The 26,154-nt window shown below is 43.3% G+C and overlaps 1 protein-coding gene across 1 annotated transcript in view; it reads right to left on the bottom strand.

The window, feature by feature from the left end:
• Window positions 1-26,154, bottom strand: part of LOC144933147 (transmembrane protein 132E-like) — a 555,499-nt gene that overhangs the window by 318,035 nt on the left and 211,310 nt on the right. Inside the window, exon 2 of the mRNA XM_078857737.1 lies at window positions 10,693-11,608. Within this exon, the coding sequence (XP_078713863.1) occupies window positions 10,693-11,608 (916 nt within the window). The remainder of the gene's footprint in view (window positions 1-10,692; window positions 11,609-26,154) is intronic.

Here is a 26,154-nt window from a genome sequence, read left to right as displayed (position 1 = left end):
CGCACATAGGGGTTAGCCAGTCGCGAACACAAGCCATTTTATCCGGATCCATGGCAATACCATTGGAGCTCACAATGTGACCCAAGTACTGCACCGAATGTTGCAATAGATGACATTCTGTCAAAAACGGCATGCAAGTGTGAAAGGTGTTCCTCGAACGTGCGACTGAACACAATGACATCATCCAAATAAATTAGGCAAGTGTCCCATTGCAACCCAGCTAAAACGAGCTCCATCAAGCATTTGAACGTGGTGGGAGTGGAATTCAATCCCATCGGAAGACAATTAAATTGAAAGAGTCCCTGAGGCGTGCAGAAGACAGTCTTCGGCTTTGAAGAGTCAACCAGGGGCAGCTTCCAAAACCCAGAAGACAAATCGAGAGTAGAGAAGTATCGTGCTCCAGACAGTGAGGAAGTCATCCATATTCGGTAGAGGATACGCGTCAGCCACTGACATCTTATTAAGTTTGCGGAAATCAACACAAAATCTGAGATTGCTGTCTTTCTTCTGGACAAGAACGACCGGTGCCCCCCACGAGCTGTTAGACGGGGAAATCATATCAGCGGCCAGCATATCGTTCACAGCACTCTGTACTCATTCCTTTGCTGTAGGGCTCAAGAGATGCAAATTTTGCCTAATAGGGCTGGCTTCCCCAGTATCAATGTGGTGGGACAAAAGTGACGTACGACCAAAATCGAAATCATCTTTACTAAAAACATCCGCGAACTCAGTCAGCAGCACACGCAATGCCACGCGTTGGTCGGCGGACAACGACAAATTCTTATGGCATAGCTCGGCGATCCAACAATTGTCCGACAACGAACCAGGACGAGTCGCACCTACCAATCGGCAGGACGTGTCCTTGTCGTGGTCCGTAAATGCGGTAGTGGCATGAGCCAGTACCGTACCAGCAGGAACCAGAACTCTGTCCGGTCCCCCATTTTGAACTTGCAAAAATGGGGCCTGCCTGGAACGAACAATTGTCTGAGCGCCAACCAGAGAAAGACCCTTGGTAGCGGCGGTGTTAGACAGAGTTAAAAGGATCCCAGCCGCCACATCCTCACTACAGAACCCTTTCTGATAACGCAATGGCATGAGCATCTGGGACCCCGGGGGAATTTCTACTGTAACATCCACCAGTGCCTGGACGGCAGCGCATGGCGGTGAACGCAAGAGCGGGGATGGCAGAAAAAAAAATTGCGACCTGAAGGCACCCTTGATCGAAGAGAATTTCAACAGGCATCTTCCTGAGAAAATCAGTGCCAAACAAGCAGGGCAAAGCCAAGGACCTTTAAATCAAGGCTAGCCCTGATGCAGCGATATCATCAATAGCAATATGGGCATCCACTTGACCGAAGATGCCCATGCTTCCCCCATTGGCAGCAATGCAAGCGTCAAAAGCCGAGCGGGCTCGTGAGAAAGGAATAGACAGAAGTTTAAAAATGACATCGGAAATGATAGTGGCGGATGCCCCCATATCTACCAAGACACGCACATGAACACCCTGAATGGAGCCAGGGACCATCAAAGACCCCGCCACTGCCACAATGATGCGGCATGCCAGCTTCCTCCATTGCGTTATCGAGAGAGGCCAATCCCCAACAACAGCACCCGAATCATGATGCGAACGAACCCGACCCGTGACATGAGATGCCTGAGGTGACAAATGAGGCCGGGTGTCCGACGCATACTGACTTGCCTGCATGGAAGGGTGCCGGGCCGTCGACGAAGGAGCTGGAGCCAGAGCAGCAGGTGGCGTCGGAGAACGAGGACGACTCCGGCAATCCTGGGCGAAGTGGCCCAAGCGGCCGCAATTGAAGCATGTGACAGTCGGCCGACGAGCAGCCCCTTCGTCACCTTGGCGTGGACCGTCGGACCCCGGGCAACGTTGGATGTGGCCCCGATGTGGATCCCAACGAGGAACAGCAGCCACCAGATCCTCCGGCACATCGTCCGGAACACGGACAACTTTGGATGGCGACCACCCCTTGGGCTCACAATCGCGAGTCGGATCCCCCATCCATGCAGCCATCTGAGACCAATGTTGCAGGTTGTCATGTGCGTTCAGTTATCTAGCGGCCTACCGCGACGTCAGTGGCTCATGGCCACACACAGGCAGAACCACCCCCATGTCCTTTGCCAAAGCCAACAATCTACCCAAAATCAGCGGGTCTAGTATTTCTTGCGTGACGTCGGAGTAAGCAGCCACTGCCAGCGCCATCAAAGCACTGTGTTAGGCCAGGGGAGATTCGCAACTCCTCTACCTATGGTGCATAAACTTGCATTGAGTATCTGATGGCGGTTCATAAACCTCTGCCATTTCAGGATAAACATATTTCGGCGTCATCTTTTTTTCTGAAGGAATCGAGCGGAACACCGCCAGCGCATCATCATCAAGCACGGTAGGTAAAGCGACCAAGGCCTCTTCATTAGACCAGTGCACAGAATGAAACGCCACCTCGAAGCACCACGTGAAAGCACTCCAATCGCTGCCTGCCATGAATAATTCCTTAACGTGCGGAAGACGGTGGCTGTGCCCAACTCCGCTGCATCCAGCAGCAGCAGCCTCGCATGGCGGCGCACCACGCGGCTCCACTGAAATGGCGGGCTCCGACCGCGCCCCAACAGCATCGCCCAAGATGGCGGCCTCCTGCTGCGTGGCATCCAAGGTGTGCGTAATGGCAGACAGTTCTCCCGCGACCACAATTGCGGCCGCCGATTCCGCAGGGGGACCCTCCGAGGTTCCCTGTAGAAGCCTCTGCTCGTCACCCCTTGGCAACTCTTCTTGTAGGCGCCCCGTCACCGCAGACGATGTGACCAGCGACACCAGCTAGAGAAGCACCGTCCAGAGCGAGTCCAGCTGCTCCTGAACGCGCTTCCAGCCGTCGTCCACTCATTGAGACGAAGATGTCGTCGCCACGCCATCCGCTTCTGGTGCGATGACTGCACCAGCCGCGGCTCCAGTAACCGGGTCCACGGAACCCGGGGTCGGCAGGTCCTGGGTGACTGCGTTGTCGTCGTCGGAAGACGCCACAGGTGAGTTGTTTTTCTTGAGATGCTTGGACATCTTCGCTTCCCGTTGTCTTTCCTTATCTCAAAGAACCACTTCTGACTCCAGTTGTAATAAAGCACTTCAAACGACGGGTTGAGACTTGCGTCTTTTCTTTTATTAATAACTACTGCTCGGCTCCAGTCCCCTTTCCAGATGGGCTCACTCTCTCTCTCCGCTGCCATAATGCCCGCGCTCCCTCGTCCTCCGTCCCAGCATGGCTCCGCTCACTCTCTCTCGCTCGCCGCTGGCTGGTGGCGCACGGGGCATAGAGCGGGATTCGCCGACAGAGGTGGCCACGTGGGCGGTGGCGTGACGAGCTGGCGGAGATGCAGTCTGGACTCTAGGTTCCCACACCGACCCCCGAGTCCTCTCACTGCCTCTCCTTTTATCGCTCCCGGCGGAGCTAAGCTCCGCCTCTAGCCACGCCCCTTCTAGAACCTTCTGGACGCTTCCCGAACGTACCCACGAGCTCCGCCCATTATCTTTGGCCCAGATAGCACCCTTAGCTCTGATTGGCAATGAATAATCCAGCAGTGCCTATGCAGCCCTACATCGTTCCTAGGTGGCGCTCTCTCGTTACATATGTATGTTGAACTTCTTTTGCACCATATGTAGCCTACTGCACTGACTGAAGGTGTTGGGGAAGGACAACAAACTAAACATAAAAATAAGTTACAAAGAAATAATGTTTCAATTTAGATTTAAAGTTGCATAGCTCCATTGGCTTCCTAATAGAGGAAGACAAAGCATTCCCGACCAAAATAGAAGCGCATCTGAAGGCATTCATCACTTTAGAATGCACAGCCTGGTATTGTTCAGCAGCCAGTCTTTAGACTATTGAGCAATGTGTGGTGTACAGTGCAATACTGACCTCCCCCTCACTCTCACACGGCCTCCAGGCTCGCGGCAGTTAAGAAACTGACATTATTACATCTTAAGTTACGTTTCTTAAGAATCAATATGATAACTGTGATTTGCATGTTTTATCTGATACATATGCAATTTTTTTCCTCAGTGCAATTCCCATTACACATCATGTTTCTTCGCAAACCTTTCAGTATTTTGCTCCACATTCCTTGTCAGAGTTTACATTTTCTTTTCAATTCACAGGAGGTAATATGCACTGATTTAATATTTAGTTTTAGGCATATTGGTATGTGGATTTCATATTCAAATAACACTTTTAAAATAATTCTATCCTGCTCTATTCCATAATATGCATCTTGGTTCACCTTCAATAATTGCCTAAGATATGCATACTGCTGTGTTTTCCAGCTGTGTCCCTCTAACAATTATTTTTTTTTATTCTTAGTACCACTTTGTTCTTCTAAACGATAATTATTTTTTATATGTTACCATGTAAGGCCCACTGAGCTATATCGCTCTTCTTCATAAGTGACCTGGCCACACATGATAGCCCAATTAAGTAGCTTATCATGTGGAAATTTAAAACAGCCAAATACCATGAACATATTTTTTAAAATGTGGAGGGAAAAATCGGAGGACCCGTAGAAAAATCCATACGACCATGCGGAGAGCATGCAAACTCCAAATATATAGGTGTCAGGGTCGGGATTGAACCCACGACCTTCTGTATACCAGGTGAGGTAGTTAAGATCTCGCTACCACAGCGAGACGTTAACTAAAAATACCAATATATCATCAACAAATCCAAGATGGTTAACACTTTCACCACGTATTAGGATGCATGTCTTAATATCTTGGAAAACGAAAAATATATGTTAATCATTACTATGTACAATTAATTCTTTATTTATTTTAGCAATATCGAAAAAAGTCAAAGTGATATTCCTGCTCAAGAAATGAAGTGGTGTTCATCTCTGTTTACAGCCCTGAGCCAGTGGTGAAAATTCTACACTCCTATGGTGGGGATGAGTTTATTCATAGGACAACCACCATTGACTTCCCCACAAATTGGGACTCATTTTACAGAACCCCAGAGGGATGATATGCAACACCCAACCAGGATTTGTACTCACAACCTTCCGATTGCAAGCTGGTCACCCTACCGCTGAGCCACCTGGCCGGTTAATATTGAAAATAAATAATGTTTTGAAATATAAATCAATCGACGAGTAATAAATTAAAATTAAGCAAATGTGTTGCTTAGATATTTATATCTTAGCAAATTGCACGTGAAAAACACAAATGCAAAGAATCATATCTAAAACAATAATAAACGTCGTATCATGTTCATGTCATTTGTGAGATGTACTCCTACGAATCTGCACTAAGATGTATGACAAGATTTAATCATAGCATGAGCAGAAAAAAAGTACTTACACTCTTTCATATCAAAGTAAAAGGTAAAGGTACAGCCCTGCAATTGTTTCCTAATTTCACTGCTGGTAGAAGGGCTTTCCTCTAGAGGGAGCTATGGAGAGCCCTTCTAGAGGTTATTTTGGCCCACTCTCCCACGCTGGCCATATGTGTGAGAAGAGGTGGGAGTAGCCACGCTTCATCCGACCACTCGCAAGCTGCCAATTGACTAAATGTGGTGTAACCCATGGTGTGACCCATTTATACGGCTGGGTGGACAGAAGTATATAAATGTAAGAAGCGCGCCCCATTGTTTCCACTCTCACGATGGGAGATCAAAGTGGTGACACTTCTGGATTGCGCGTGCAGTGTGCTAAGCTTGTAATCAAGGCATCTCCTCTTTCACATAACGGCGTATATATCTGCAAAGCCCACGAATAGCATAAACACATTCATATTTGTATGTGGTAAAGACTAAAATGAATGCAAATTCTCAGGCTCTATGAGCACAGGCTGTCCATGAAGGTATCATCCAATAATAAAGAGTCATGATTTGACAGAAGTTTGAACTGCGGTCTTGTTATTTATATAAAAATAGTGGGTAGATGGGGAAACCAGCATCTCATTCACAGCAGTGAAGGTGCCAACCCGTGAGGCAGTGAGGAACAGGCTGAAATAAAAGTGTTACTTTTTGCATACAGTAGCTGAGGTTCGAGCTGGAGTTCCAGATTAAAATAAAACTACCTGTAAAAAGTAACCACATCTATTGTTGTGCGCCTGTTAACCTGAATTTAATGATTTTCTTTATTTTAAACAATTAATTTGTTGCCACCAGACTAGACATATGCTGTTCAGTCAGGGAGAGCTACATATTTTGGGTTATGTGAAAAATAAAGTGTATATCTATTGACCTCCTTTGCCAGTACCAAAACATGAGAATAGGGTTTTCCTATTTTATCTGGCAACAAAACAGGTGTTAAGTTGTTAAAACACGAAACTGAAACCTTTGTTTGCATTTTGACCACAAGTATTGTGGTTAATTGCAGACATGATTTCTTGTTAAAAGTTTCAGTTTGGTGTTTTAACAACTTAACACCTGTTTTGTTGCCAGTTAAAAGGGGAGAAAAACCTATTCCCAATAAAGTGTATACCAAAAAATAATCATGAGTGATCATCAACAGCGTGTCCTATAACTGCTGCCAATAGCCTTGGGCTGGTCATCCTTGTGTAGTGTCGGAAATGCACATCTTATACCGTCAGTATATATACTTACCTCCAGTTGCGGACACAGGCCCATAGGGGGTGCCACCCTGAGCTGGGGAAAGTTAGAGAGAGCCGGACCGTTGAGGGGCCGGGTTCTCCCCCCCCCCAGACCCCAGGTGAGGGGTTGGGGGTTCTTCCAGAGCCCACAAAGGGGGCGGTACCAGGGGCGGAGAGTCCCCAGAAGGTGTATAAAAGGGGCACCTCAAGCACAGCTCAGGGCAGTGTTCCGAAGACGAAGAAAGAAGACCAGCCTAGCTAGGACCCTGGGACCCCGGGACTCGACGTCCTTGTAAGGGCCGGGGCCGAGCGTGGACCAGTGGTCAGGACCCGTACCTTGGCTGGATCAGGTCAGAGTAGCTCCCTAGCTAGGACCCTGGGACATCGGGCCCGATGTCCTTGTAAGGGCCGGGCCGAGCTCAGACCAGTGGTCAGGACCCATACCTTGGCTGGGTCGGGTCAGTTAGCCTCCCCTAGGGCACAAATAGCCGGAGGGCCAAGAGCCAGGTTGACTAATTGTGAGGGCACGCTAGCCCGGAGGCTGTACCTCCCTAGATAGTAGGAGTTAAGGGGAGTCTTGTTCATAGTTACAAATAATCCGTGTTGCCTCTAAAGACAACGTCTCCAGTCTCTGTGGAACCCACTACACTTGTAAAAGAGCTGTGTAGCTCAAAGGCCCTTTACCAGGTGAGATAAAGTCTAAGTCTAATGTAACAGAAGCATTCAGTAACACCATATATATTGGTAGACACCAATAACTCACAGCTCGATGCTTTGGTGGACACGTGGAGATTTAACGGGATGAAACTCATGTAATATAATCTTCATACCACCACGTTTGTGTGTGGGTGCAAGTTTTATGGAGAGAAATAGTGCCGTGTTAGCGCACTGTGCTGCCAACCCGGCAACCCAAGTTTGTTCTCAGTCATTGCTAACATCAATGATAATTATCTGAACTGGTTCTGCGCCTCCTCGAGACCAATTTTGCCTTAAAATGAGTACCTGGTATGCTGCATCGGCATTGATGGATGCTCGCTAACAGCACTTTCCCCAACCACATTAAACCATACTGAGGGTCTTTGTATACTTTTTTTTTACCTGGCTGAAACTACTGTCAAATAATACTATAACTATAAATGATACCCTCAATGACACCCTGTATATCATCAACTTGCCTTTAAAAAAAGTCGCAATAGCATCTGTATACATGTTCAACACAGACACAGTGAATATACAAATATAATATAACCTCTATGGGGAGGATACTTTTCTTCAAACCATAATAATGAACTTATAACAACTTAAGAAAAACAATTGCTGATCGCTATAAAATATTACGAGTAAGAAATACGTGGTAAAAGTCTCAGCTACACCATTCATTAACCCCCCACCCATCCACATTCCTTGGTGTATGCTCACCGGAGCAGAGTTGGTCACAATGTGTGAAAATAATCAATTATAATCAACACTGTGAAGCAAGCGGTCATCACTTTCGCTAAAGTAAATCTCTGTTTCGCTACTTACAGAACTCCATATCATTTCCCACACTAATGATCGTTATACCCAATTGATCCCCCGAGACAATCATTATTGGCAGGGCAATTTTCCATTAAAATATAAGGGGGTGAAACCATCCTTACAAAAGTGATCGCATCAAATAGCTTCACTGAAGCCAGCGATCACTGATAATATAATTATGCAGCATATCCGTGATGTTCGGCGTATTACTCTTTTCAACACTAAGAGCGACCGTGTTGTAATTAACCTCACAATGTATAAATGGATTTTGACTTCAGACAAATAAAGAGCATCAGCTGAAAATGCGTGACTTGGTTGTGCCTATAAAAATAGAAGCCTTTTGTAAATCGTATTTTTTTCACGGTGGCAGTATTGGCGAATTAATGCACACTCTTAATGCTTACGTACAATTTTTACATTCTTCATTGGAGCACTCCTTTGATGTGAGAAAAATAAGCTTGAAAGCTTTCGGGAGCTGAGTAGTTACACCGGATACCGGCAAACACTGATAACGAGAGCAGGGACAAAGTCCGCATACTCACGTTGAGAGAGAGAGAGAGAGTTCGCTGCCGTCAATCTACACTGACTAGCGTGGTGAGGTACAGCCAAACAACAGCCTCTGTTACTGTCTCCAGAAGCCCTGGATTCATCATTTACGGTGTCGGTAGGGAATGTGTCGAAGCAGGGGGGGATGCGGGCAATCCCGGGGTATGGGACAGGGTATTCATCTTGACTTGACCATTGCTACGTATAGCACGCAGACTTTGTCTATTTGGTGGTTCAAACCTTCGCAATATCAACGCAGTACAGGGATAAATTAATTTGGACATTAACATGAGGAGAAAGGGAGAGAACTCTGCATATCCCCAATAATGAAAAAAAATAGATCAAAGTATTTCGAGAGGAGTGGTGTTCTTAATTTCTACAGGAATCAAAGCAGATCATTTTCATTTTAAGTGTTTCAGATAGAATTACCTAACTAACATTAAGTGTCCCAACCACGACAAGTGAAAGTACACAACATATATTATCCAACAACAAGTTGCGAAGGAGTTGACCAAATATACGAATGGACCAACTTTTAATTGAGTGGCAAAACACACTTCAACATCCACGCAAGGTAAGTAGGAGGAGCCTTCACAAATGGAAAGCACAGGAAAATGCGTTTACCTATGTCATTTATCGAAGGAGAACTGGATCCAAATGATGAAATGGAGTGAATGAGTACAAGATTGAGTAAACTGAGGTTGATAACTTTGAAGAAGAAAGTCTGCAATCAGTGCTTCTTATCAACCATTAAATATGGACCAGATACCATGGAAACCCTCAAATTAAATGGTGCAAAAGTTGAAAATTATTACAAATAAAAATCATGGAAAGGTGCCAACTTGGATATACACTTTGTATGCATGTATATTGGACTTCTTTCGCATCGTACGAAGCCAACCGTGCTAATTGGAGGTGCAAATCCAAAATTACTCAACCGAGACGATGGAGTAATGAGATTAACTCATATGCAAGAGGGAGATGAATTGTAGCTTTGTAGTATTGTAAGGGATCACGAGAACTTCAGCCGCCAGTGGAAAGATCATGCATGTTGGTGATTATACTAAATCACACACAAGTGTTGAACGTCATGAATACCAGGTAAACAACACACGTGCAGGCAATACATGTCACAAGTAGTTAATATGGCTATAAAAGCTACGAATGGTCTGGTATCTGTTTGCAATTGCTTAAAATTCAACATAATTTTGTCTGCAAAGAATTAAATAATAAAAGATGGATGTGAAGCATTTTCAGCTATGCAGCTACCAGCATATGCTTTTAACTTTTTATAGTCTAAAGTGGGATAATATCACATGTAAAGTCATACTTACAGCGTTACCACTGACCCGTGTGGAACACTGGGTCACACCAAAGTAGTTTTTCACCATTAATACGGGATAAAATAAAACCACAAATGTCTATTTTTTATTTCCTTTTTAAGGTGACATTTTAAATATTACCCAATTAGAGCATTTTCCGGAGGCTATTCATGAAACCTTCAAAAGGTCAATGACATTGTTGTCCTCTTGGTGTAATGATTAATCTTCTCTGGCTTATTAGTGAAGTTAAACATAACATTGTCCTTTACTGTGACATTAAACAAAGTGCTCAATACTTATATGACTTATTAAAGCCGATTGCTTAAACTAATATTAGCTAAAAGTACAATAAACAGTTTAACTTAAGTGGAAGTATGGTACCATGTGTTCTCACTTAACAAAGAGGCAATCCTTTATTTGCAAACCATCAAGTCTGTGGACATTAAAAATCACACTATAAACAAAATACAGTTCTTGGCATTCCAATAGCACTGCCAAATTAACAATCTAAAGTAAGTAATTTAGTTTCCAGCGCCGACACTTACGACTCAATTTTGTGCTTTAGTGCACCACGAAGCTCCCTACTCGTTCACTGTTGCAGTGCATGGCAGTGTAAATAAATTCATGGTGTCACTGCTTTAGGTGTTAAATTAAACACACACTTAGTTGGGATTCCTTCAAGTGCAGAGCGTTAATTGTATGTATATAGCTCACCTGATGGTAAGATGATCAATTGTCGAGTTGTGGAGGAGGCACACAGGAATACTTAGAATGTCATCGAGCTTTGCTGGGTTTGTCGGGAGGTAAATCAGGACATTATTATCAAGCCTTGCCTCCTGCTGCTCTGGAGGCTTGCGGGAAGGCGCGTGCACGATGACTCTCCCAATTGGCCGAAGGAGTTGCTTTAAGCGCCTCGTATCTGCCTCATTTTGTGTACGGAAATCATGAACGGTTTTAGACATGCCAGAGCCACACTTGCCTTCTTCATCGGGAGGAAACATTTCAGAATACAATTCAATGAGTCCAGACATCACTGCGCCATCCTTGGGGAGCTTTGCGTTTGAATTGCTGGCAGTTTGTTCAAACCACGTCGATGGTATGGCCAGTTCCACCAAGCACATCCCAAGCTCTCCTGCCAGTCGGCAAGACGTCTTCAACTCCTGTACTTTTGAGAGAGCTTGTAGTTTCACGCATGGCAGGTCATCTGCTTGTTCCTTTTTATTCCAATCCCTTCCAGAAATATAAAACACAACTTGGAGCTTTGGGTTAGAAGAGAAGACCTCGTGTTGTAGAACGTGGGCTTGAAGATTCCAGTTGGTCGTCAAGCCAGCTGACTTTTGTGGGAAAATGTTCTCAAAACCAAGCGGATTTTTGGGCAGTGGTTGCCACGTGGAAAATGATCCCAGACTCACTTTGATGCCAGAGTGCTCTTTGGTACTGTTCAGGATTAAAATTGGCTGTGTGAGAGCGTGAAGGCTTGTGTTTAATGGTTCAGCGTCCTGTTTTGTGTTCTTCAGCAAGAAGAAGGACTCTTCATCTTGAAGTTCATATTTGAGTGGCAGGTATGGTATTGTTAAAGGTGCATGGTCATTCCCAAGCATGAGAGGCATGGCACTAAGAAAAGGCATACCTAGAAGAAAAACACAAACAAAAAAACAACAATTTACAGCTGATATTTAAAGCCCACGTAAGTTGTTAAAGTTTTTTAAGCATTCACAACACACATTGAACCGAAATGCTGCAAAAAAACCACTCACATACCTTTTTGAATTGTATTAAAATAATGTTAAACATTTTAGATCTGTACTTAGTCATTCCATTCATTTGCAAATAATGTATATTCAACCGATAAAATAAAATGTTCAAAATGATCTAGTCTATGAGTTAGAATGGTAGATGTTACTTTTTTACAAATATGACTAAATGTGGACATTTTTAATTTGGTAGTCTTATGGGCAGAAATCATAATACATTTTATTTCCAAATTATACATCTTTTACTGTCCATATTTTTAAATATCATGCATTATGCAGGAGAAAACCCCATCCACTCTTGACATTTTAATCACATTGAGAGCACAATGATGAATCTTGAAAGGTTTTAGGGCCACATGACAGTCATTTTTATTTTTTTAAATTCATGGGCGATTGACACACTGTATTACTGTCACATTTGGTATAACTGACAAATGTATAAATGCCAGAGACAAGAATATGTCACAAATTTGACAAGTGACAGACATTATGAATTCACCATCTTCTATGTCTCGAAGCAAGCATTGCAAGCGCTTCCCGTACCGTTTCTCAGAACAACATATACCACCCAATATAGGCTTGTATACATTCTGATACTGTTTTTTTCTTAAACAGGCATCATTTTTGACAATTTCTCAAATAGGCATCGGCGTTTATGGTTAGATTCAGGTCAGATTAGGACACGCAGAAAGCTGTGGTTGAGTGTTTATACATGCATATATATTAAATAAAGGTTGGCTGAGGTTTACCGGTAAGGCCACATTAAAAGCTTTGGTTGAGTGTGTTTTTATACATATAAAGGTCAGCTCTGCGTGCGGTGCTTTACTCTTCTGCTGCAGGCAGAAAGCTTCCACTTTTAATCAAGTACATACATTTCAAGTATTTAAGCATAAAGCACTCATTCTTATTGTAGAGAGCGAACACGGAACTTTACTGTAAAACAGACTCATTCTCTGTATGTGGTGTATTTCACGAATATGAAGATACAAAGTTGTTTCTTTACAATTTGCAGCCAGTTTGCGGTCCAAAATCTTTGCTGTTGTTTTCTACGGGGATATATCGACGACCGAGGCCCTTTTAGGAGGGCTCCAATGGTTGGTTTATGGAGAAGGAGGCTCTGGCAATTGGCGAGTCCAGCCCCTTGTGGGATGACTGCCCCTCATGGTGGGCACAAGGACAAAGCCCTGTCTAGAAGGCTGACTTTCAGTCTATCGCAGCAAAAGACCGGCTCTCTATTGTTGCAACAATAATTTTTGTGATATAAATAAAAAAAAATGTATATACAGGGTGCTTCAAATTTGTTTTAACACTTCTGAGAATTTGCAACAATACCACGAGAAATGTGCCTTCGGGCTCTGGAGACCACCTGGAGAAGATTCCAGGCACGTGTTGACAATGATGGCGATCATAATCGTATACAGGGTGCTTTTACATGCATTTAACATTTATGTGGGACTATCGTTTTTAAAGGAAAAGAACGGATAATACACTGTAAGATTATAATAAGTGTATGTTTATAGCTTCAAAAAGTCGAAGAGTCTCCACTTGTTCGCTTTCATTGTCAACACATGCCTGGAATCTTCTCCAGGTGGTCTCCAGAGCTCAGAGGCACATACCTTGTGTTATTGTTGCAAATTCTCAGAAGCGTTAACATTTTTTGAAGCACTCTGTACATAATTAATCGATCATACAATGTCCCGTGAGCATTTGGCAGCATATAAGCACAATACCCTTAGTTGAGTGTTTTGTCTGAACAATCTTACCTCCTGCAGTGATCGAATGTAGCCCGTGCTGAAACAACAGTTGTAATGCAGCCCAGAGGGGAGCATGTGTACTGCCTAACCGCTGTGCTCTTTAGTATCTCTTAATTCCCAGTGACACTCTTTGAAAATGGTGGGTGGCCCTCACAGATGCGCTCGTAATCAGAGTTGTGTTCAAGATACCAGTGGCAGAGTGAGGCAAAATAAAACCAAGCAAAAGCTTCAGGCTCCATGCAGCTCATGAGGCTCCAGACTCATGAAAAAAATATGAGTGCCTCAAATATCAGACCAAATGCAAACCTTAGTAAACATAACAAGCTATTTGCCATTAAAAAAGTAAATTAATCACTTCCCTCTCATTTCTATATTATCTGTATCTCACCGCTGCATCGATATTTTCTCATCTCACTACAACTATACATCTTGTCTGCATCTCTTCTGGAATCTCGCTAAGATTTTACAGTTTGAAAAGGGGTCACCCCCACCTACTGGGCTCACATTCCACTGAAGGAGACCAACTTCTCATGTTAGTGGATCAGATTTCGTATTAGATTATGCTCATCTTACATTGGCATACTAATTATAGATGTATCTTTTTTGTTAACACATACAACCGTACTGTACTGTTGAATACAATTGACACAAACATATAGTTTAAAATGTACGTATTGTCACAACAATAAAAATGCATGCTAAGGTATTGAATTGTTACACCCACGGCATATAATTATCAGAGAAGCCCCACTCCCCCCATAAATAAACACAAGTAATACAACCATATTGTTTTCGTTTTATAACGCATACATGTTGCGTTGCTTACAAAGCCACTGTCACGTTTCATTTTAAATGCTTAGAATCCTGCTAAATATTCGTTGTGTTTTGTATCTTCTTACACACTTGTAACACACCGCCACACCCATGTATGCTCCATGTATTTCCACCTGGTGTCCTTTGTAAAACCATTCCCTTTCCTATAAATAAAGCATCTGAACTGTGTACTGGAATATTACTTTTTCGCATAATTATTTTCACAAAATCCCCAATACATTTACAAAAAAGTACCCATTGTAGTGGTGACCTCCTCACCAGATGCCACAGAGCAAGTCACAAACGAATGTAAAAACGGACCATGAAGGCGATCAGGCGACCCATCGACTTTGTTGAACAAGCAGCTTCCCACTTAAGTCCCGACCGGCATATTTTATTTTTGTAAAGTTATTTCACTTACACTAATGTTAAAATACAATTTTTGTTGCCACAATTTTCCTGTTCAAGCAATTTGTGCAGAGTGTACTCGTCAGTGGCTCAAGACAAACGTGCTGGCAGATTCAGAACCAGGAAAAGCATGCACAATTAGAATTGGTCTCTCTGTTAGGCGCTGGGAGGCTTTGTTTATTTAAGTGGTTATTGCACTGTTCATGTTGGTGCCATAGCTAGGGTTGTCCATCTGAGGATATATCACGGGTGGAAAAATATCTCACAATAACGGAAGAGGAGATGACTATGTGTAAATGTAACATCTATCGCCTTTGCTAATTGTATGAGTGAACAAATTGCACCAATGAGATGTTTAAAAAACATGCAACAATCAAATGAGATAAGCAAACTCCTTTCATACTGAGAAGGGCAGTGATTTATTTTTCTAAGTGTGACATTTGGAATTGCATCCTCTTTTCTAAACGCGATCCAGACGATGCTTGGCTTCGATCTTCCACGAAGCTAATAGGCCACAACTCTAAACCTCATCTGCACAAACCATGCGGACACTTGATGCACAAATGGAAAAGAAAAAAAACTCTCCAGTGTGCAACTGTGTTCACCCAGACAAGACCATGGAAGATAGAGTGACTCAATGGCTGATTGAAAAATCGAAGGAGGCAGCTGTGTTGCTCAAACATCTCAATGTAACATTTGAGTTGTTGCTTTATATCAACATCATCCATTCGAAAAACAAGATCTGCAAAATGGTTTCATGCATCATCACGTGATATTTTTTTTGTTATAGAGACCCGAGACATCAAACCATTTTTCAGGAAGCATAATAGAGATTGGTATAAAACGTGTGCCTGATTTGACCAAATGTTACCAAATCAGGCATTCAGTTTTAGCTGAGTCAATATATATGGGGATGCTAAGGTCTGCTGAAAATATACATTACATGGCCAGGAATCAAACTCAATTTGATGGCATCATAATGCAGTGCAATCAACACTCTGTGCATCATCTCCCATATATAAGGAGATGAACTCATGAAGCATACTGATTCAACATCTGCAATTATTAATTAAATAATATTACAATTGTGTGCATCATATCGTATGCAAAAAAGGCCGTGCCAAATATCGATTATGATATGAGACCAGTTTCTGTTATTCCGAATACAACCTTGCATACTACATGAAATGTAGCAAATTTTTATTTTGTATGCGCTGCTGTAGTACAGAGTAATTAAAAACACATATTAGTTCCCTGCTGTGCCAACTTAAAAAAAAAATGCTTGAATAAATTACAAAATTCTATATGAAAAGGGAAAATTGCAATTTCATGCAAAATACAGTTTTCCTACAAATTACTTTCTACATTTTTTTGCTATTTTTTTATATATATATTAACCCAGCGGGAGACCGGTAATGCGGCTGACACAGCACAAGAGCCACTAAGACATTTATTCTTGTAAATTTATCAAGGGGCAGGGATTGTACCGATGCAACTGGTTTTGCATATTTAATGTAATTTTACAGCGTGTGAGGAGAGTACAAAGCACTCACCTTGCGGGCCTCATCGTTGCCCTCACAAGGAATGATGACCGAGTCACATTCATACCAATCTCTCATCTATTTTCAATTACAATGACCGCGTATGATATACTTGCTGTATGAATAGTGTTAAACACGTATCATTGTTTTGGTATTAGATCGCGTAAATATAAGTGTCGTCAAACCCGCCACCACCCGGGTTTACTCTCCAACCCACAACCGGTGTACTGTACTCGTAACGAATTAGCATGTTCTGTTTACGTGACAAACCTTACTAATTGGCTGTGTCGGGTGGTGGCGAGTTTAACAACACATTTATATTTACGCGATCTAACCAAAAAGAAAACCAATATAACTTATGCACAGTATTTACACATAAACGGGATGCATTTTTAATAAATAGGAATCTTTATTGTGAGATTTACATATATACATATATATAAAGCACCAAATCTAGTATTCAGATGCATGTCTACTCAGGGTGACCGAGCTGACCATCTGCTCTTTGGTTTTGAACACGTGTGGGAGAGTTCCATATCCATTCATATCCCCACTGAGCAACAGACAGCGAGCCTTGCTCATCCAGTAACCCCTTGGAGTAGGCAAAACGCTGTCATTGGAATGCCTGTCAGTGAACTGAATAAAAAACAAATCTTCGAGATGAACTGCTCTGTATGCAGTGAAGCTTGGAGTGATTTTAATTAAAATTTTGAGTCACGTGAGGTCTTACCTATATCACTGTAAACAGAAAAATAAATGCAACGCACCAGGGAAATTAAGCAATTCATTAAAACATTTTGAAAGTCACATTCCAAATGGCAGGTAAAATGCAGTTAAGAAAAGCAGGCCGGCCAAGATATAACCTAGAAATATATAAATGGAATAATAAGAATCAATAATAGTACGTAAAAATAATATTACACATGATCCTCAATGCTGACCTTTACAATCCATTTTTGTTGAGTGTTCCAAGAAGTTACACTACCCGAAAACGAAGTAGATTTTTATTGTATTTCCTACAACCACGTCATCTTTTCTTTTTCCTGTAGTCAACAGTGTTTATGATCAAAGAATAATATAGGTTGACTGCCTTTTCAGCAGTATTTTGTAGGGCAGCCGATCTCACCATGCAATGGATCACTTTTTTTGACATCTGTAAAATAATATCTCGGTACAATGTTCAAAGCTGCAAACTCTATATTTTTTTCTGGTCCACATATGGTAGTGGCGTTCATATTGAACAACACGCTGTGAGAAATTTATGTTGGTTCATATCAGACGTACTTTGTCTGACAGATGTCTTCATGTCAATATCATATTGCCACTCCCACGTGTTCATATCAAACATTTGTTTGAACAAGACAATGGTGCCATGAAGTCACCATGTGTCTTGGGACGTTTATGTTAAAACTTCCAAGTTTCACTCCTGAGATGTTGCATTGTTGTAAATGAAGCATAATTACTTCATGCTGTTTCTATTTTTGTTAAGAGTGGTGGAGAGTGGTGGGGGTGAATTTAAATGTGCTTATCAAGGTAATAAGGCAAATAAATTGCTCATGCAGGTTACACATTTAATATGCAAATCTTGAATATAAAATGGGCTGTCGTTTCGCAAAAAAAATACATTTAGATGAGTCTGCGTACATTTTTTTTTATAAATCAATACAATATTTGTAATGAGTCTTATTCAGAAAAAAAACCTGAGACTGAAGGGAGAAGGGTATAATGAAAATGTTAACTAAATTAAACTAAACAGATACGAAAATACGTGATTTCTAATCTGGTCTTAAAATCCCTGATTGTCACGGCTGAACATACTGCAGGTGGCGGAGACTGTTCTAATCCACCGTGGTTGCAAGTGAAAAACTGTGTTCTGCCACCATCCTAATCTGAGTGGATTTCACAGTGAGCAGAAGGAGGTCCATACCAGATGCGTAGGTTTTTGTAACGGTACAGATGGGTGGATGGCATCGCTCAGGTAGGTTGGTTGACCTACCTGAGCTATGAAAGCGAGTGCTGCGACCTTGAACTGGAATCTCGTATACTTTGGTCACCAGGGCAGCTCCTGAACAAGATTTAGATATTTCGTGAGAGGTGGGGCTAGACAAGCAACTCTGGCGAGGATGGTGTTTATGTGCAGCTCTCTAATTTTTCTTCTGGGTTGTGCCGCATGTTGTTCGGTATGGTGTCCAACGTTTTTTCTCCGCGTGCTGGGAGCTGATTGAGCAACCGATTGGGACACTAAACCAAACAACACACAGTACAATCTAAACACATCTAAGGGAGCTTTCTAAGAATAATAATCTCTATTTTTAAAGCTAATTTTGCATGAAAATATATCGAAGCTCTGTGCATCAAATAAACTACACTCCCAAGTATAGATGAAAATGTATGCGAAATACAATGAAGACTGATAATACAAATTGCACTATGAGTATATGTCAAGTCAACTACAGGGACATCCAACGATTAAATATAGCTTTTCAAGCTATATAGCTTTTCAAGCTATATTTAAGTGCTAATAGTCACAGCGTTGCCAACGTTTACTGCCCATCCTCTTCAATTACCGATATTTTCCATTCAATCGTGTAACGTACAGCTGAGATGCATTACTTACATGAGTAGTAGCAGTAGCATTGACCAATAGGCACATGTTATATGAAGGAATTGTCAGGAACAAGCATGCCTCGAATGGGCTCGAGAATCGATAAAGGGGAAATCAGGATTACAGAGAGAGCACTTTTAAAAATGCAGCCATTGCAAAAAAACGCTGGTTAGCTATAATTGGCCTGCGCTGCAGATGGTCCATTTTACAAAATTCATGTCACATAGTAACACTTTCTTCAGCTTGCTGAAATGGCTGAGTAATCTGGTTTACAGCACAACCAGTGCGAATTCATTTACTTTTCTCGTATTATTTGCATGTTTTCTGACTGTTATTTTTTTTAAGCTGATAGGAAATGGCAGCACATCTTTCACTTGCATTGGACCGCCAAACGTAATACAAAAGGGGATACCAACGTACCAATGACATTTAATTTCCATCAGATGATGATTGTGAGGATCAGATATTTTCATGCACAATCATCATTTGAGAGAAACCATCATTGTTATGTGCAATATATATATCAAAAGGAAGGTTAATCTGACAGTACCAGGGTCATCTGTAGAGGAAGATTAGGGTGAAAACCACAACCCTGAAATAAACCATTGGCCCCTCCAATGGAGAATTCATGTGCAGTGTTTTTCTATTGCTAAGAGAGCAGTTTTGCTTTACCCCATTATAAAATTATACCTCCCCGAACAGCTTCTGGGCCATTCCGTTTTCCGCGAGTCTTCAAACATTGCTGGAATACAACAGGCGTGGGCAAATTGCAGGTACATCACATGAGAGATAGTACATATATTCAGGTCATCCAATATGTATCCATTTACGAGCCTGACAGTGAAGCTATGTTTGTTTATTCACTTTCATCCCACTCATCTGTCGAGTAGACATGGAAAGTTGATCTTTGGCTCACAATGTATGGCATTGTCTATGCCTTTTCATGAATAACCTTGCAATGTATTAATAATAAAAAAGCTTATTAGAGATGATAAATACATTTTAAGTAACATTTAGAAAACTATTTACATGTTTGTCCAAAAAAAACACGCACGGAGTGAAACTTTATTCATCGGCCTTGAAGAATTATTGTGTGGAAAGGACGTTCAAATTCCAAAAATACAAAATGTATTCAAAGCCAGATAACAATCTCGATAGAGTAAGCACCAATCGACAAATTATTTTTCATCTCACAATTAATCCAACAAACACCCTTTTTTCTCATCATGTTTGGGATAAATTGATGAATGTATTCCGCAATGGCTGCTCGTCATGTAATTATGTTGAAGTGGAGGTATATGAAAGAATGGCATACAATTACAGAACTCGCCTCCATTTACCAAATCGCGCTGATAAAATCAGACAGTCATTTAAAACTTGAAAAAGATGCGATATCTGTGTTTTGCCTCTATTTAGCACCTGACACCTGCATAACTTATCGCACATTTAGTTATACACAAGCAAATGCACATTTAAACATTATATTATTGTACTCAGATATTCCTTCACCACATAAAAAAAATAAGATTCAATCTGAATTTTACATAAATTAGGGGTCAGTTTGCTAGTTTACCGTTAGCTGCACGCTCGCTTATCTTTTCAAAATTACCTCTCTGTCTCTATTTGAGTCCCTGTGAAAAGACACATGGTTATGCAGGTGTGATGGCATGTGTGCCCAATGAGCTTCATCATGAGGAGGGTAAACAAGGCTTTGCAGATGTTTTCCCTGATACCGTGGAGTCTAATTAACTTTCAACTTAGCGTATATCATTTGACATTTTTAACGGATCAACACATGCTTCTTTTCTTCCGATGGGAATTCTTATTGGCTAGACAGGATTATGGCTTGTTAAAATCCTTGACACTCATGTGCAACAAAGAGGCCATAATAACATGTAATGTTCTTACATTTTAAAACACATTCCTGCGGAGGGAGCATGGTATGAACGTTGGGTTGCTCGGTCAATGGCCAGGGTCAACGGCGGCGTGGTGTATTCCGCAAAATATGGGCGACTGTGAGGGCGGGCACAATCCAGTGTGAGTAGGTTAAACGTTTAGTTTTACAGGAAGGAACAACAGGTTCCACACTGCCCACCAGGGATTATTTGTCTGTCGTGCATCGGAATGCAGCCCACCCATGCACCCCCCACCACCGACCGCCGAGCAGGGCGACGATTGGTTGAGGATGTCGGGGAGGGTGAAGGGAAGGTAAACACGCCCAATCATCCAACTTCCTTCCCCCAAACGCCGAGCGGGGCCGCCATTGGTAGAGGTGGGGTGTAAACACGCCCACTCATGCAATCCCCTCCGTACCGAACACCGAGCAACGCCGCAATTGGATGACGATGTCGGGGAGGGTGGAGCGGAAGGGTAAACATGCCCACTCATCCAACTGCCCCCCTCCCCTGAACGCCGCACTGAGTGTGTGTGTGTGAGTCTGAGAGTGTGAGGGTGAGTGTGTATGTGAGACTAAGACTGTGAGAGTGAGTGTGTGTGTGAGAGAGTCTGAGAGTGTGAGTGTATGTGTGTGTGAGTCTGAGAGTGTGTGTGTGTGAGTCTGAGAGTGTGAGTGTGTGTGAGTCTGAGAGTGTAAATTGAGTGTGTGTGTCTGAGAGTGTGAGAGTGAGTGTATCTATGTGTGAGTCTGAGAGTGTGAGAGTAAGTGTGTGTGTGTGTGATTCTGAGAGTGTGAGTGTATGTGTGTGTGAGTCTGAGAGTGTGTGTGTGTCTGAAAGTGTGAGTGTGTGAGTCTGAGAGTGTGAGAGTGAGTGTATGTATGTGTGTGTGAGTCTGAGAGTGAGTGTGTGTGTGACTGAGAGTGTGAGAGTGAGTGTGTGTGGGTGAGTCTGAGAGTGTGAGTGTATGTGTGTGTGAGTCTGAGAGTGTGAGAGTGAGCGTGTGTGTGAGTCTGAGAGTGTGAGAGTGAGTGTGTGTGTGAGTCTAAGAGTGAGTGTGTGTGTGAGTCTGAGTGTGAGAGTGTGTGTGTGTGAGTGTATGTACGTGTAAGTCTGAGAGTGTGTGTGTGTGAGTCTGAGAGTGTGAGAGTGAGTGTGTGTGAGTCTAAGAGTGTGAGAGTGAGTGTGTGTGTCTGAGAGTGTGAGAGTGAGTGTATCTGTGTGTGAGTCTGAGAGTGTGAGAGTAAGTTTGTGTGTGTGAGTCTGAGAGTGTGAGTGTATGTGTGTGTGAGTCTGAGAGTGTGTGTGTGTCTGAAAGTGTGAGTGTGTGAGTCTGAGAGTGTGAGAGTGAGTGTATGTATATGTGTGTGAGCCTGAGAGTGAGTGTGTGAGTCTGAGAGTGTGATAGTGAGTGTGCGTGGGTGAGTCTGAAAGTGTGAGTGTATGTGTGTGTGAGTCTGAGAGTGTGAGGGTGAGCGTGTGTGTGAGTCTGAGAGTGTGAGAGTGAGTGTGTGTGTGAGTCTAAGAGTGAGTGTGTGTGTGAGTCTGAGTGTGAGAGTGTGTGTGTGTGAGTGTATGTACGTGTAAGTCTGAGAGTGTGTGTGTGTGAGTCTGAGAGTGTGAGAGTGAGTGTGTGTGAGTCTAAGAGTGTGAGAGTGAGTGTGTGTGTCTGAGAGTGTGAGAGTGAGTGTATCTGTGTGTGAGTCTGAGAGTGTGAGAGTAAGTGTGTGTGTGTGAGTCTGAGAGTGTGAGTGTATGTGTGTGTGAGTCTGAGAGTGTGTGTGTGTCTGAAAGTGTGAGTGTGTGAGTCTGAGAGTGTGAGAGTGAGTGTATGTATATGTGTGTGAGCCTGAGAGTGAGTGTGTGAGTCTGAGAGTGTGATAGTGAGTGTGCGTGGGTGAGTCTGAAAGTGTGAGTGTATGTGTGTGTGAGTCTGAGAGTGTGTATGTGTGAGTCTGAAAGTGTGAGTGTGTGAGTTTGAGAGTGTGAGTATATGTGTGTGTGAGTCTGAGAGTGAATGTGTGTGTGTGAGTCTGAGAGTGTGAGGGTGAGTGTGGGTGCGTGAGTCTGAGAGTGTGAGTGTATGTGTGTGTGAGTCTGAGAGTGTGTATGTGTGAGTCTGAAAGTGTGAGTGTGTGAGTCTGAGAGTGTGAGTGTATGTGTGTGTGAGTCTGAGAGTGTGAGTCTGAGAGTGTGAGAGTGAGTGTGTGTGTGAGTATATGTGTGTGTGAGTCTGAGAGTGAGTGTGTGTGTGTTGGTGAGTCTGAGAGTGTGAGTGTATGTGTGTGTGAGTCTGAGAGTGTGTATGTGTGAGTCTGAAAGTGTGAGTGTTTGAGTCTGAGAGTGTGAGTGTATGTGTGTGTGAGTCTGAGAGTGTGAGTCTGAGAGTGTGAGAGTGAGTGTGTGTGTGAGTCTGAGAGTGTGTATGTGTGAGTCTGAAAGTGTGAGTGTGTGAGTCTGAGAGTGTGAGAGTGAGTGTATGTATATGTGTGTGAGCCTGAGAGTGAGTGTGTGAGTCTGAGAGTGTGATAGTGAGTGTGCGTGGGTGAGTCTGAGAGTGAGTGTATGTGTGTGTGAGTCTGAGAGTGTGTATGTGTGAGTCTGAAAGTGTGAGTGTGTGAGTTTGAGAGTGTGAGTATATGTGTGTGTGAGTCTGAGAGTGAATGTGTGTGTGTGAGTCTGAGAGTGTGAGGGTGAGTGTATGTGCGTGAGTCTGAGAGTGTGAGTGTATGTGTGTGTGAGTCTGAGAGTGTGAGTCTGAGAGTGTGAGAGTGAGTGTGTGTGTGAGTATATGTGTGTGTGAGTCTGAGAGTGAGTGTGTGTGTGTTGGTGAGTCTGAGAGTGTGAGTGTATGTGTGTGTGAGTCTGAGAGTGTGTATGTGTGAGTCTGAAAGTGTGAGTGTGTGAGTCTGAGAGTGTGAGTGTATGTGTGTGTGTGTGTGAGTCTGAGAGTGTGAGTCTGAGAGTGTGAGAGTGAGTGTGTGTGTGTGAGTCTGAGAGTGTGTATGTGTGAGTCTGAAAGTGTGAGTGTGTGAGTTTGAGAGTGTGAGTATATGTGTGTGTGAGTCTGAGAGTGAGTGTGTGTGTGTGAGTCTGAGAGTGTGAGTGTATGTGTGTGTGAGTCTGAGAGTGTGTATGTGTGAGTCTGAAAGTGTGAGTGTGTGAGTCTGAGAGTGTGAGTGTATGTGTGTGCGAGTCTGAGAGTGTGAGTCTGAGAGTGTGAGAGTGAGTGTGTGTGTGAGTATATGTGTGTGTGAGTCTGAGAGTGAGTGTGTGTGTGTGGGTGAGTCTGAGAGTGTGAGTGTATGTGTGTGTGAGTCTGAGAGTGTGTATGTGTGAGTCTGAAAGTGTGAGTGTGTGAGTCTGAGAGTGTGAGTGTATGTGTGTGTGAGTCTGAGAGTGTGAGAGTGAGTGTGTGTGTGAGTCTGAGAGTGAGTGTGTGTGTGAGTCTGAGAGTGTGAGAGTGAGTGTATGTGTGTGTGAGTCTGAGAGTGTGAGAGTGAGTGTGTGTGCGAGTCTGAGAGTGTGAGTGTATGTGTGTGTGGGTCTGAGAGTGTGTATGTCTGAGTCTGAAAGTGTGAGTGTGTGAGTCTGAGAGTGTGAGTATATGTGTGTGTGAGTCTGAGAGTGAATGTGTGTGTGTGTGAGTCTGAGAGTGTGAGTGTATGTGTGTGTGAGTCTGAGAGTGTGTGTGTGTGAGTCTGAAAGTGTGAGTGTATGTGTGTGTGAGTCTGAGAGTGTGAGAGTGAGTGTGTGTGTGAGTCTGAGAGTGTGAGAGTGAGTATATGTGTGAGTCTGAGTCTGAGAGTGTGTGTGTGTGAGTCTGAAAGTGTGAGTGTGAGTGTATGTGTGTGTTAGTCTGAGAGTGTGAGAGTGAGTGTGTGTGAGTCTGAGAGTGAGTGTGTGTGTGAGTCTGAGAGTGTGAGAGTGAGTGTATGTGTGTGTGAGTCTGAGAGTGTGAGAGTGAGTGTGTGTGCGAGTCTGAGAGTGTGAGTGTATGTGTGTGTGGGTCTGAGAGTGTGTATGTGTGAGTCTGAAAGTGTGAGTGTGTGAGTCTGAGAGTGTGAGTATATGTGTGTGTGAGTCTGAGAGTGAGTGTGTGTGTGAGTCTGAGAGTGTGAGGGTGAGTGTGTGTGGGTGAGTCTGAGAGTGTGAGTGTATGTGTGTGTGAGTCTGAGAGTGTGTATGTGTGAGTCTGAAAGTGTGAGTGTGTGAGTCTGAGAGTGTGAGTGTGAGTGTATGTGTGTGTGAGTCTGAGAGTGTGAGAGTGAATGTGTGTGAGTCTGAGAGTGTGAGAGTGAGTGTGTGTGTGAGTATATGTGTGTGTGAGTCTGAGAGTGAGTGTGTGTGTGTGAGTCTGAGAGTGTGAGAGTGAGTGTGTGTGAGTGAGTCTGATAGTGTGAGTGTATGTGTGTGTGTGAGTCTGAGAGTGTGTATGTGTGAGTCTGAAAGTGTGAGTGTGTGAGTCTGAGAGTGTGAGTGTGAGTGTATGTGTATGTGAGTCTGAGAGTGTGAGAGTGAGTGTGTGTGAGTCTGAGAGTGTGAGGGTGAGTGTATGTGTGTGAGTCTGAGAGTGTGAGTGTATGTGTGTGTGAGTCTGAGAGTGTGTGTGTGTGAGTCTGAAAGTGTGAGTGTGAGTGTATGTGTGTGTGAGTCTGAGAGTGTGAGAGTGAGTGTGTGTGAGTCTGAGAGTGAGTGTGTGTGTGAGTCTGAGAGTGTGAGTGTATGTGTGTGTGAGTCTGAGAGTGTGTGCGTGTGAGTCTGAAAGTGTGAGTGTGTGAGTCTGAGAGTGTGATAGTGAGTGTATGTGTGAGTTTGAGAGTGTGTGTGTGTGAGTCTGAAAGTGTGAGTGTGAGTGTATGTGTGTGTGAGTCTGAGAGTGTGTATGTGTGAGTCTGAAAGTGTGAGTGTGTGAGTCTGAGAGTGTGAGTGTATGTGTGTGTGAGTCTGAGAGTGTGAGAGTGAGTGTGTGTGAGTCTGAGAGTGTAAGGGTGACTGTGTGTGTCAGTCTGAGAGTGTGAGAGTGAGTGTATGTGTGTGAGTCTGAGAGTGTGAGAGTGAGTGTGTGTGTGAGTCTGAGAGTGTGAGAGTGAGTGTGTGTGTGAGTCTGAGAGTGTGAGAGTGAGTGTATGTGTGTGTGTGAGTGTGAGAGTGAGTGTGTGTGTGAGTCTGAGAGTGTGAGAGTGAGTGTGTGTGTGTGTGAGTCTGAGAGTGTGAGTGTAAGTGTGTGTGAGTCTGAGAGTGTGTGCGTGTTAGTCTGAAAGTGTGAGTGTGTGAGTCTGAGAGTGTGAGAGTGAGGGTGTGTTTGAATCTGAGAGTGTGAGTGTATGTGTGTGTGAGTCTGAGAGTGTGTATGTGTGAGTCTGAAAGTGTGAGTGTGTGAGTCTGAGAGTGTGAGTTTATGTG

The sequence above is a fragment of the Lampetra fluviatilis genome, chromosome 6 (genome assembly GCF_964198595.1).
Source record: "Lampetra fluviatilis chromosome 6, kcLamFluv1.1, whole genome shotgun sequence".
NCBI lineage: Eukaryota > Metazoa > Chordata > Hyperoartia > Petromyzontiformes > Petromyzontidae > Lampetra > Lampetra fluviatilis.
Note: the sequence above shows the minus strand (reverse complement) of the source record. Positions and strands in the feature narration are given on the sequence as shown.